Source organism: Nanorana parkeri, unplaced genomic scaffold (genome assembly GCF_000935625.1).
Source record: "Nanorana parkeri isolate BGI_ZX_2015 unplaced genomic scaffold, ASM93562v1 scaffold22, whole genome shotgun sequence".
Classification (NCBI taxonomy): domain Eukaryota; kingdom Metazoa; phylum Chordata; class Amphibia; order Anura; family Dicroglossidae; genus Nanorana; species Nanorana parkeri.
Genome location: NW_017306290.1, coordinates 1,506,513 through 1,520,968, shown reverse-complemented (window position 1 = coordinate 1,520,968; position 14,456 = coordinate 1,506,513). Strand labels below are relative to the sequence as shown.

Genomic DNA, 14,456 nt, shown 5'->3' with positions numbered 1-14,456 from the left:
TGCTTATTATGGAAAATGAGAAAGTAAAAATGTCAAATTCCTCTTTGGTGGAAACTGTTACCTTAAATAAAAATAGACATAGGCATATTTCATTTTGTTTCAGTAAAATTAATTTACAGGCACAGACTACCTTGTAGAAATCCTTCTCAGGTACTTGAAAACAATCAGTTAAATGAAAAAAAGGAAACTATTCTAACAGGAAGCTTTCTAAGTGTGACTTCCAATCAGCATGAAATATTACCTACGCTGGAGGAAGGCTCTTGATTTGTTGCCTTTTCAATTAGAAATTACATTAAATAAATCTAATTGAAATGTTACAGGGAATTGATTTCATGGCAATAAAGTTGAGTGTTCAAAGGTCTTGTCTTTTGGCTGATACCATGTACATTCAGAGAAGGAGCTCTTTCTATTTTCACATCACATTAAAATGGGGATGATAAAAGCAAAACACAAGTGATAAAGAGGTAATTTTCAGCAATCAATATATCTGCAGACAAAGCAGAAGTAATGTGTCTCATGGCTGGGTTTAACATGCACCAGAGACTGTATATATGTTCCATGCTCTCAATGTCATTCTTACACAGCACTGGTAATAACACTTCTGAAAATCGCTTTTATATGCCGATGTCCACTTTCCTCAGAAGGGGCAAAGTGGTGAGGCAAGCGCATTATAAATGCAAATTAATATGTAATGGTATACCCATTGAGACTGATAAACTAAGAATGCATATGTACTGCTGGGAGCCTGGGAGATGATTTACAGTATCAAGCCAAGCAGTCTTAGGTACTCTTTTTAAGGTGATACTGGGGGCCCAAAAGTACTTTGTCACTGCCAATATGCTATCACATGGGTAGCTTGTAAGCTCCCTATGTGATAGCAATTAAAGTAAAAAAAAAAAAAAGTTTTAAAAATAAATGAAATGTAAAAATAATAAAATGTATTTTAAAGTTCCCTGCCACAGCGAGCATGCGCATTGTCATGTAACATGCGTTGGGTGTGCCTACGTACAAAAACGATTGCCCTGCACATGTTGGGTATCGCCATGCACGGTAGAGTGAGAGCAATAATTCTAGGGCCAGTTAAGCACAATTCTAAACTGATGACCTGTAGGGGCTTTTAATGAGTCTATGGACTTTTTGGGGTACTGAATTCTGTCGCAGTTTCACTGATGCACACAATTTTTAACCTGGGCATGCTGGGTATTTACTCGTTGTAACCTCATCTTTTACAAAAACAAATGGTTTTATATAGTGTTTTGGGGCACTAAATTTAACTTAATGCATTTTTCACAAAATGTTTGGGGTTGATAAGTTGCGCAACTGCCACCATTTTATTCTATAGGGTCTTCGCTTTTAGAAAATATATAATGTTTGGGGGGTTTTAAGTCATTTCATTTTCAGGCCTAAAATGTGGATTATAACATGGGTGCCAAAAATGTAAAAAAGGCCGTTGTTCTTAAAGGGGTTATGGAGTTTTTTCAGAGGGGGGAACACCATATTTAAAAGAAAAATGGATCAGAAACCGCTTCACTATTTAAGCTGAAGTAGCCTGTAATTGACAACTGCTGATGTTTGAACTGATGAACTGGAACAAATGAAATAACAGTAAATACAAAAGCACATATTTTTGCAACATAGCCCAGACTACATTTCTGAACCAGGCTTATAGTGGCATAAACCTGATTAAATATATTTTTCCCCACTGTTTTAAAATGAGCACCACACCAACAATGGGAACACATTTGTTAATATCTTTTCAAGCACTATCACTAGCTCAGTCAACATCTTCTGAAACCCAACTGGTAGAAATCATGGTTTATAGCAGAAACTTAAACGTGTTGGGTTGAATATTTAAAAAAATATAATTTAAAACCACTAAATAACGGTAAATAACATGGGTTTACTGTAGCATCCGTCCTCTTGGGATGGTGCAGCATGACCTCTAAGTAGTGAGGCAGGCTGACATTTCAATCTTAGGGTCTGGTACTCTGTGTATAGTGGGGCAAAAAATAAATTGGGTGCCCGTCACTTTAATCTTGTTTACTTTTTATTGCCAACCTTGATTTTAGGAGAGAGGGCTTAAGGATGCAGGATACCCCAAAAAAGGCAGTAGGCCCTTTAATCCCTTTGTGACGGACGACGTACAGCTTAAGATTTAAAGATACCCTGTATTCAGGCCAGTAATTTCAACGACCATCTTTGTATAAGCTATGTGCATTTAATATTTTATGTATACAATTTAACTGTAAAAGCCTCCCCTTGTGTAGCCATCCAAAAGACCCAACACTGCTGCTGGGTGCCAACATCTTGGATGTGATATCAGCAGCCCCAGCAGAGAGAAGCAGAGGAGCTCAGACAGTAATTATACACTCCAAGAAGAGGAGAGGGCTATGGCATGCGAGGAGGGAGGGGACTGGGCTTGGGAAGGGACACTTTCTGGAGTAGTCTAAATGTCTTAATAAATTTAAAGCCGAGTGATAGACATATAACATTTTTATTTTTTACTTTTCAGGGGCTTCGGGGGAAATGTTAGGGGTCTAAACATTTAGCTAAAAGTGCCATTTTCAGCCAATATATCGGTGCATTCCTAGTTAAGGTACTTGAATGCATTAAGATTCAACTCCTGAGTTTAGTATCACTTTAAGGAAAAAAACAAAAGCAAGCAAGCAAGCATTTAAATACTAAATTTTTTTGGCTTTTACCTGTAATTTTTAAGGTGACAGGATCTCTTTAAGGCACTTTATCATTTACATATCTGTTTTCTAGCCCAATTGATGCATTATTTAGATGGCCATTACAGAGAGCAGCACGTGCATAACTGTATACATCTAGAACAAGGCAATCAATATTCTTTAATCATGCTCTACATTAATGTGCATCAACAAGGTGCTGACCATTTATCAAAAGTGCTTCTCTATGGACATATCCACTAAATCCATTTACCTTCATGCTGTTTAAGGCCTGATCATGTCTGCATACCAAAAAGTAATGTTTGACCCCAATTACGCCAAGCTTTTGTCAACAATGTTTTACATTTAAACTGAAAGAACCACTGTACAGTTGTCCTTTAGATACTGACCCCCCACACTCCAAGTGCAGCCTACCCAATCACTTGGCTGCTGTTCCAGTGTTCTTCAGTATTCTGCTCCACCTGGAGCTGCACTGACTTTCTACAGGAACTGCCCCCACCTGGTCCTCCTGTGCATGCAAGTCATGGCCCCAATTAGTTCTATGGGGAGCTGTTCTCATGGAGGCTTCCAACAGTCCTGCAGAGTATGGCTCTCTGCATAGTAAAGAATAAATGAGGACGAGAGCGCTGTGAGCGGCCGGCGTCTCTCCTCCCACACCGCTCAGCCGCCTATCACAGTCCGGCAGAGCAATGTGGGGGCGGAGACAGCGCTGTCACAGCAGGCTGGGCTTTCCTCTCTACACCGCTCGATCAGCCTCCTGTGACAGCGTGTCAGAGAGAAAAGCAAGGTGCACACACTCAGTGATCAGTGATCGCTGAGTGTATTGTACATAATTGAGAATATGGTATGTTAACTATATCGTCAATTATGAATGAATGGGAGTGATCTACATCACCTCCATTCATTCATAATTGTAGTTATAGTAAACAATATTCTCAAGTTATCAATGAACAGGAACACTCAGAGGATTCCTGTTCATTGATAACAGGGGACACAGAAAAAGAGATTGAGGACTGTGTTCTCAATCTCTTTTTCTATTATAAAAGGGAAATATCAGAGGTCTGTTTGGACCCCTAATATTTCCCCAAAGCCCCTAAAAGTAAAAAATAAAAATATTTAATAAAAAATGAAGAAAAAGAAAATTAAAAAAATTAAAAAGTTTATAAAATTGAAAAAATAAAAAACATTTTCGGTATCGGTCTGACATTTTTTTATTTCGGTTTCGTTTCTAAAATGTCAATTTCGGTGCACCTCTAGCTAATACATATCTAGTATGTATCTATACATGTCTAGTAAAATTTGTTAATAGTGCAAAATATAGGGATAGTTGCAGAGAGAAGCCCCATAGGAAGGGGTGTAATGTGCCTGTTGCATGTCTCTACACAGGGGAAATGTGACTAAATGTGGAGATGGCCCACATACAGCCCATGCATATTACTCACAGTAAAATACATTATAAAAACAAGAATATATAACAGGTGCAGTACAATGATTGCTAAGATCACTTTTGTAAATGTTCTGATGTATACATTCTCAAAAAAGGTTTTGGGATACGTATACGTACTGTGACTTCCCATGATGTTGCAATTAACAATACTTTTAAACAGAATGCTCTTTTTTCAAGGCGATTAAGGCCAAAACTTCTGTTTCAGTTTTAGGTATGGAATGGTTAAATTCTTAAGCAGCTGTCATCGAACATGTGTCCCTATTGGAAAATTTACCCTCCATTTCTATCCTGGTGACAACTCAAAATGTTGTATGTACATTCACATACATTCAGTCCCAGTGACCATGGTTAACTGGACATATAGAGAAAGTGAATCTCCCTAGTGGGGACAGCAGTTAAAAGGAGAATTATGAGGCGAGTGAAAATCACTCAGCCTCATAGTTCTAGCCGACCTGTGGACATTAAAACTGTCACAGGCGGCTCAATAGATCAGGAAATGAGCGAATACATAGCGTCGCTCGCTCACTTCTCGATCTATCCCTGCAGAGAGCCGTGACTGTCACTCACGGCTCCCTGCCGGGATTCCACCCCTCCAGGAACGGACGGGGACAGCTGGCTCTGCCTCTAGATAGGCAGAGCCAGCTGTCAATGCCTAAGCTGGGTGGATCTCGACAGTAATGTCGGGATCTGTCCCTGCTGCGGCGTCTCAGTATACCGCGAGCTGTAGCTTGCGGTATACTGAGCTTAGGGTGATGGGAGGACACTAGTTTATGTCCTCCGTTACTCTTAGAACTCTGGGGAAAAGCCCTGACCCCATAGTTCTCCTTTAAAGGCTGATAGAGGTTCTAATACTTTCCTACTCTAGCTACCTCTACAAAATACAGATTTGGCTTTGGACACACAACATTTATTGCTACAAGGAGAGGTCAGTAACTTGATACAGTGACTTTTTTTAGTCCCGTCAGGGTCAAGTTACAATGTAATATGTTTTCATGTGGCAACATGAAAATACTTTCCACATTTGTTTAAAAAACAAAGATTATAAGTAGCACTAGTGTCATTGGTTTAATCCCTTCACTGCCAGAGCAGTTTTTGCACACATTTGAATGCATTTAGGCCCCCCCGAATACCTGAAAACAGAGACCCTGTAGAATAAAATGGTGACAATTTTTATGTGGCATGATATTGGCATTACGGTTTATGAAACCCACATTTTTTGTAAAAAAAAAAAACAAAGTTGAATTTAGTTCACAAACACAAATATAAAAGGTTGCACCAATGACGATAACTTGTGTGATGTAATCGTCATTTTTATACATAGGCATGCCAGTTCTAAAAAAGTTTGAGTGCTTTTGTATTTATTTTACATTTATTTTTTTCCCCTTTTCACAAGCCCCCCTATGCGACAGCACCACATAGACCAGTACTCTTCGAGACATTAGGGGTCTTTAAAGCCCTACTAATACCTTTGAAGCCCACTGAACCTGATCAAGCATAGATCATGCTTGATCAGCTTCTTCACCAGCTTCTCTGGTCAGCAAATGACTGCCCAGAAACTGGAAGTGATTAAATCATTGTTGCTTCCAGGTACATTCAGCGGGGAGGAGATCAGCAAACAGATGTTCACTGGTCTCTCTCTCCCGACATCCACAATGCTGGTTCCAGGCCCACAGGAGGGACCAAGGAGCATGTGAAAGATCGCAGGGGTTGTTGGGCCACATGTTTGCCAGCCCTTGGAAGTGAACAGGTGGCTTTCCAGCCACCTGAATAAATTCCAGTGTAAAGCCGACAGTCAGCTTTACACATACAAACAGCTATAGCATCTGGGAGTCTGCTTACAGCCAGCATGTCAGCGGCAGCAAAAGGATTAAATCTTGGTTAGGACACTATTTGCATGGATTCAATTCAAATAAATTCTGCACTATGGTCACAATCGTGAATGTGATAAGCTGCTATGCTCTAGTTTACTGTGTCACCAACAAATGTATAAAAAAAAAAATTGCACTGTGCTTAATATAAAACTGTTCATCAAGTGCACAAAAAATAAATAATAGTGCACAATACTAAAAAACACTTACATGACCACAGTAAAGTGACTACTAATGTAAGTCCAAATTAATAAATTATACAAATAAATTCCACCACCACAAAATGAATAAATACCACTCATATACAAGTCCATTCAAAAGTCGTTCTATTGTTTATACATTTAATTCCTCCATACATGTGCTTCTTCGTGCTCCCTTATATTAATCGCCCCCTTGTCCGACAGATAAAATGACCACACTCGCCAGAAGTATAGGACCATCAAAGCTAGGGATGGTCAAATACAGCAACAAATGTTCCGTTAGATTTACCGGTGTTTCCTGTAGAAGGTGGAACCAATCATCTCAGGTTGCTGTACTGGAAGATGATTGGGGAAATTGCAGCTTTTCTCTCCTTTCTGTATCTCTCCTCTGGTGTACCCTCTGGTCCTCCAAGTCTCCAATACCTCCAGCATCTCCCTCAGAGTCCCCGATTACAGGTTTCTAAGCAACCGGCCAGCTCAGAAGGAATACCAGAGACTCAGAGTAGTAAATAAGACCCCACTTTATTAAAGGATTAAAACACTCACTTATTGTCAGATACAAAACGCTCCCATCGGCATTAAAGCCCTCCGGCATACAGAAAACTTCACTTAAGTGAGAAGGAAGTGAGGTTTTCTGTATGTCGGAGGGCTTTTAATTAATAAAATATTATAAATGCTAAGTGCTTTATAAAATAGAGAGATACAAACTTACCTCTACTGCTTCCCAGCCCCATTGCCTGTATTTTGGGTCATGTGTAAATCTCCACATATACATATAAGTTTCTATCACCTCTGGTCGCAAAATATAATATTTTTCATTTTGTCTGGTAGCAATAGCTTCAACTCCTCCATCAAACCTGAAAGCTTCTGGTCCCAGCTTCATTGCTAAGGAAACAAAAATTATAGAGAATGTAACTGAATCCAGTGAGATAAACAGGACAAGACTAGAAACAGGCTGCATGTATACATAAAAGAAAAGTTAAAGCCAAGTGCTAGGTGTAATGTTCCCTAATAATTTTAGCCACAGACAAATGGAAGCCCTGCATGTGATATTTCCCTCGTCTCTGGGAACAGGGAAGAATTATTCAGACTGCACACAGTTATTACAATAAGATGGAATAACTGAGCAATGTTTCCAACAGTTCTATGAGCCTATCACCAACCTAACCTATCGTTTTTTTTTTTTTATTTGGAGGCAACATTAAAACCTAGTGCAGACTATCTTTTTCTGTGCCTCTGCCTTGTGGCGGCACTGCATTATACTTTGTGTTGTTTTTTTCACTGAATAGAAATACAGAACTGACCTATTTTCTAACAGACCATTACATAAATTCTATGATGGCGTTAGTAAGTTTGTGTATAAGGAATTTGACAACAGTTACTCTTTACTAGTGAAAGGTAACCTGCCATTACCTTGGAACTAGCATGCATCATCAGACTCAAAGAGCTACAGCTTCTTTCCAAGATGTCTCATGTGAGTATTTTGCTTTGCGATATATTCCATTTGAAGAGATCACTATACAGGATAGTTGCCCACATGGTTTCCTGCCAATACTGGGGTATGGTAATTAATAATACAACAGTTTGTGAGGGCAGCATAGTAGCATGCATAAGGTCTTAAAGTTGCAGTAAATTGCAAGCATGACTTCACTGGGCTGTAATGCCACAAGAAAATGGTCAAGACCATAGTCAAGACCAAAAACAGGACAGAAAGGTGGTAAATGAACAACTACCCAAAGTCTAGAAGCACAGTAACTCTGTTTAACATAGAAATAAACAATGTTCCTAAAATAAGTTTGCATTACTTATATAGAGTATGGTAAAATACATTAATCCAGGGCTGAAAAAATGGGTACAGCAGTTTGGTAATACCATACCAGTGACAATACACCAGTCTGAGCAGATCAGCTGCTGTCAGCCTGCCACTACTGACAGGCTGACAAAGAGCAATGAGGACAGGCGGTGCTCATTCCTCCATCTAGTCATGAAATGACACATGGCTTGAGGTAGAATGGACACTCCAATGTTGAAATGTATGAAGCCCAACAGTGCTGCAGGGGGGTATGGGCCTCAGAGGTCCATCCGGTAGAGCAGATACTGAAGGGTGCAGCCTGTCTGCTAAGGTGAAGACGCTTGAATCCTACAACTACCGGCAGCTGGCACACTACAAGGGGCGGGCAGGTAAAATTTTGCAGGGTGTATGGGTACAATATTCTGCAAATGAGTATGGGTTCATATTTAACACTAGTGATGAGCAAAGCTGCCTGGGTTCGATTTGCGGGCCATTCATCAAACTCATGGTAAATTCCGGAAACTGCCAACTTTAATCTGTACCCCACTGAAGTCACTGGGGATCCCTTCTGAAAATCAATTCTGCCTTTGCAGAATACGGCAATATGGAACGGTCCAATCCCCACAGGGATTCCCCCCTCCCCCTCTGTTCCCCCCAGTGCTCACTGGAGTGACAGACAGGAGAGTATGAGGGCACAGATGGCTCTGGCTCTAGAGAGGCAAAGCCAGCTGCCAATCGACAAAATTGTTGGGATCCTATGCGGCTGCAGCAAGCCCAGTTATATGCTGTGGGTCACAGGAGAACATTAGTAAATGTACTTTTGGGATCCGAAAGAGAAGGAAAAAAAAGCTTTGGCTTTGGTTCTCTTGTAAGCCTTTTTTTTGTACGCTGCATTTAAACAGAGAGGCAACCAGCCTTCAATGCAAAAAAAAATCAATATAGGAGTGTATTTATTTCACAGAAAAAGAACAATATATTGTAGAAAGTCTGGACAAAGTGTTTAGACATTTGCGCCAATCTGCATTTTCAACAGTAAAGACAAGTCAGCTCTTAATCCAAAAAGCAACATAAGACTATTATTTCATAGAATAAGGCCAGCAAAATATTGTACCAACTCTGTACAGAGGGTGCTTTATGATAGGAAGACTCCAGGCCTTGGGCACCAGAATAGGGCAGTAGAGGCAGTACGAGTTGGCACGCCAGCACTGGTGGCATAAAATCATAACAGTGGTAAAATGAGCAGCAAACCGTGACAGCACATGGTAAAAGTGGCAAGCCAGCAGCAGTAGAAGATGGTTATGTCAGGCCTGCAGCAGTAGAAGGGGTTGGTAATGGTATCAGGCCAGCAGCAGTGGCATATGGCAATGCTGTAGGTTATACTAATGGTTTTGGGGTCATATTTAAAAAAAATATATAAAAATAAATGGCAACATCAGCTGCAGAGGTTTTTGTACTCATTGCTGACCCAGGACAGGTTCATTTTTTATAAAAGTTAGCAGGCAAACTGTGTTGGGAGACGGATTAATTTCTCCATCACAAAACCGCCTACTGCCCTAAATGCTCATTCTGAGAGCACACTGTCCATAGGGCAAGCCAACAGAGCCTTACTGCATGAAAGGGGTACACCCACTTTATGGGCACCTCTAATGGCACAAAAAGAAGTGCAAACTAGCAATGGTCCCTCTCCTTCAAAGCCATAAACCTGGGGTCCTTGCGCAGGCACTGCAACATAAATGAGCCTATTTGCTAGAAACTTCCTGCAGCAGATAGCCCTTGTTATCGTTGAGGAAAATGGTGTTCTAAAGGATCTCACACCACACACGCACAAGCCCAGGGGGGTTTGGGAGGGGTGAAACATAACACTGAGAGCGTGCCTGTGTCCTCACAGTCAGCACGCCAACTCTCCATCTCTGTGGGGCAGCAGAGGAGCAGTACGAGGAAGAGGGGTCAGTTGTGAAAGGATCCAGCAGGCTGTGAAACACCAAGAAGTCCTCTTTCTCCTGTTGCTATGCCTTCGTTGACCAGCTGCACATTAGTTTGCTCTTTTTTTTAAAACTGCAAACAATGAATATCTGGCCCAACTCATGGCCGATTCAAGACCTGAAGCTCTACCCTATTTAGCACGCAAGAGCAGAGGAGAGGGAAGTCTGTTCAGTCATTTACGAACAGAAACTAAAAACAAGCTCAGTCATGAAGGGGTTAAACATGTATTGGTTTTACCAGGGGCGGACTGACCATTCGGTCCGCCGGGCACTGCCCGAGGGCCCGCGGCCTTCAGGGGGCCCGTCACAGGCGCCGCATAAGGTGGGGTCGCTGCAGGCAGATCCAGCCACCGCATACAGAGTCTCCTCTCTCAGCCGATCTGCAGCTGCAGGCGGCTGTCTAATGCAGCCCTGAGCCTCGGCCGTGAGGACCCAGCAGACAGCCGCCTGAGTACACGGGCGCGCTGAGATGGACACACGTGTGGTTTTCTGCAGCCTCCCCCACCAGGGAACAGCCAGAGGAGGTGAAGGTAAGTTAATAAATTAAACTTTTTTTTTTTTATAGCCCAATTGATGGCATTGCTGTATAAAGTACAGCTGGTATTTGTAGTTCTATATAGCAGGTCCCATTCCATCCCAATGCAGAATGGCACCCTCTATAGAGGACTACAAATCTCAGCAGTACTTTATACAGCAATGCCATTTTTCCAACTTTTTTTTGTGGTTGTTAAAGGGGATGTGGGTTAGGGGTTTTTTTTTGGGGGGGCACCAAAAATAATTTGCACCAGGGCCCTTTGTTCCCTAGGTCCGCTACTGACTGCTTGGGGAGAGAGAATTCTCAGGGGGACCGTTTCAAAAAGAACCGGTAAGTTTGATAACAGATTTCATTTTAAAGGAGAACTATGGGGTCAGGGCTTTTTTCCATTCATCTTCATAGTTAGAGCCGATTTGTGACAAAGAAGCTGTTACAGGTTGGCTCTATCGATCGTGAAGTGAGCAGAAACATGCACCAATCCGCTCACTTCTCGATCATTTCCCTGCAGAGGGTGGTGACTGTCAGTGCAATCGCACACACCGGAACGCGTGGCACAACGGTGCGCACCACCACACACTCTTCAACCCCAGAACGCAGGGAGGCTGTAATTATGCAATCCACTGTGCTCCAGCAACAAACTGTGCTGGAACACACTGGATTTGGTGTGAACAAGCCCTTACACTCAGTTGAGGGCCCGTTCACGCTATCCAGTGCGTTCCCCACACAGTCCCATGGGTTGAACACACTGGATCATATAAACAAACGCTCCCTGCGTTCTGGGGTGGGAGGGGGTGTGGTGGTTCCATTCATGTCAATGGCACTGCAAACATGCCTCCCACCCACACTGGAACGTGTGGTCCCACAATGCACTGGGGGGGTTTGTAAAAACTGGTGCAGCTGTGCATGGGAACCAATCAGCTTCTCTCCACAGTTCAACATTTGAAAATGAGTGAGAGGTGCCGATTGGTTGCCATGCATGGCTGCTCCAGTTTGATAAATTCCCCTCACTGTGTTCTAGTGCCGTGCAATCACAAAAAAATAGGGCATGCCTGATTTTTTTTGCGATCACACCGCACTGGTACGCAGTGCATTGAGGTACCACATGTTCCAGTGTGGGTGGGAGGCATGCCTGCAGCGCCATTGACATGAATGGAGCCACCAGGCCCCCTCCCACCCCAGAATGAGCCTTTGTTCATGTGATCCATTACGTTCATCCCATGAGACTGTGCGATGAACGCACTGGATAGTGTGAACGGGCCCTGAGTGATAAACACACCTTCATAAGGTTGTTCTGGACACTGTTCTGCCATACCTGCCTGATAGTTACCCTATCAGGCAGGGTGCTCGCAGTGACTGCGGATGGCGCCGCAAATATCAGCAATTGTGTAGAGATGTCACTAGCACACCAAAATCCTTCTTAGGATAAGCAAATGTTCATTTATTGAAGTTCCTTGTCGTATAAACAATAGTTGTTTATATGACAAGGAACTTCAATAAATGAACATTGTATAAACAACTATTGTTTATACGACAAGGAACTTCAATAAATTAACATTTGCTTATCCTAAGAAGGATTTTGGTGTGCTGGTGACATCTCTACACAATCTCTAATCGGGTGGCTGCTCACTCCCAATTAGAGCCTCAGGAGGCCCCAGCGGACGGCCCTCTAACATGCCTGATTAGAGGGCTGTGCCGGCCTGATCTGTGACACAAGAATGTTTATACAGGTGGGACTTGTGGGAGGGGCTTGTATATGGGCGGAGCACAAGGGGGCCCCATAACCATGTATTGCCCGGGGGCCCCATGTGTCGTCAGTCCGCCCCTGGGTTTTACAGCTGTCTGTATTGCTACAATTTAATACTTATTTTGTCATGATTTTGGTAAATTTTGGAAAGGACTGCCTAGGCCTATATTATACCAGTGTTAGAATATATATTAAACAGCAGGTGTGATATTAACCAAATTTCCACTCAAAGTATAAAAAAAAAAAAAATAATAATGATATCATCCCTGGCGGTTGCACCTTAAAAACATTATTATATTTCTATTTTGACAGATTCTCTTCACCCTGAATTCAGTGTAATTGGCTTCAGCCAAATTCCACAGAGCACCTCACATGTGGGGCAGAGGATCGGTTACCTGAAACCTCCAATGCCAAATTCTCGCCATCTGCTTCATTAACAACAACTCAGATTCAAACTTCCACGCCCAATTTAAATAAGACTGGTGGCTGTGATGCACCTTAAATTAACCTGTACTAACACTTGGATAGCTTAGGATTTCTGTATATTAAACACAGCGAGATATGCACAGCGGATGTGGTTAAGAATAGCTCCCTTGCATAACAAATAAATGAGAAAAAAATTGGACTGGCACACTGTGGCAATGACTGGAGGAAAAAAAAACTTTAAGTCCCAACTAGGTAGGATGTGTTCCCTGCAGGGCTCATTGTGTCTGTATTATAACTAAGGGCATAACCAGGGCAAGCTGTATTTACAGAAGAAAGGCAAACAGTGCATTAAAGAAGTTTAGATAAATCAAAATGAAAAAAACACATTTTTGACAACTTTGTATGTTCAGCACGCTTTTCACAGCGGACTAAAGAAAATAATAAAATTTATGACCCAATTTATTGCTTTGAGAGGAAATAATAGATGAACCAATGCTTAAAATAATATAAGTGCTAGAAGTGCTGTATTTGGAGATTTCACCACAAAAAAATGCATCAACTTTCATTAAGAGGAAATGAATGAGATAATACAGCAATTTATAATTTTTTATGCGGTCAGTGTTATTTCAATAACACTAACAAAATGAAGAAAATACATGTAAAAAATATACATCTCTGCTTTGTGATTTACAAAAGGACTATTTTGGCATTTTTCTATCCTCTGCATAAATCATTCATGGTATAATTTAACACAATGGACAATCCTATAGATTCTGGTGATTTTTGTCAGGTATTTTTTTCTTTTACCAGTTAAATCAAGCTATTTACAGTGTAGTAGAAGTAGATAAACATTCATTAAATGCTAATCGTCTTACCTAATACTTTTTAGTAGCGGCAACAGCAACATCTGATGAAAAATACCATAAATGGCCTACCTGTGCGATCATAAGATTCATGACAGGTCCGTGCAATCTCTGCAGCCAATTCTATATGATGTCCTGTTTTATCATCTGGTGCACCATCAGCCCCAAGTGCAAACATGCCACCAGCGAAACATGTTAAATGGCCCATTTTATGCTCAAGGAGACCACCTTTCCACTCAGCAATGTATGTCAAGCCATTACTAGATTTACGGATTAAATGAGTCTCAATGGCCTGTGGAAAATAAAAATATACACAACTTGACTAAAAATTAGTCATGATAGCATTTTCACAGCAAATAAGAACTGTAACGACTATTTAACTTACTATAATCAATGTAAATGGTAACATTTTCAGATGTCATCTGTTGTACCTTTATTTCCCATCCTTATGCATTGACCCTGTGCAGTATTGTTTTTTTTTTTTTTTTTTCACTAAGTGGCCACCATTACTATGAGACTTTAAAGTGTATTTCCACATTTGCAGCCGTATTTGGATAACACCTATTTTATTCACATAAAGACATAAAAATGCTCTTTTTACATATTTCACACTCTATGCTGAAAGATTGGAGAATAACCTAACTGAATTTTTCTTTGGCATGCAAAGGGACTGGGGAGCTTAAAGTTTAGCATATTGAAACCAGTATGTACTGTGCTGGCAGATCTCATTATTAGTAAACTAGATTTGAACACTGCCTGTCCTAATGGTTAAAGATTATGGATGCATCGATATTGATACTAGTTCACGTGAATATGCCCCGATACTTAGTCGATACCGGCCCTTTACATTTTTAAATGCCTTCGGCTGCCGTAAGGTCCCACGCTTACTGGGGACCTCACGGCGGCTGT

The 14,456-nt window shown here is 41.3% G+C and overlaps 1 protein-coding gene across 1 annotated transcript in view; it reads right to left on the bottom strand.

Moving 5' to 3' along the window:
• Positions 1-14,456, bottom strand: part of MAN1A1 (mannosidase alpha class 1A member 1) — a 174,470-nt gene that overhangs the window by 9,129 nt on the left and 150,885 nt on the right. Inside the window, exons 9-10 of the mRNA XM_018563715.1 lie at positions 13,620-13,839; positions 6,918-7,090 (exon numbers count right to left, since the gene is read on the bottom strand). Of these exons, the coding sequence (XP_018419217.1) occupies positions 6,918-7,090; positions 13,620-13,839 (393 nt within the window). The remainder of the gene's footprint in view (positions 1-6,917; positions 7,091-13,619; positions 13,840-14,456) is intronic.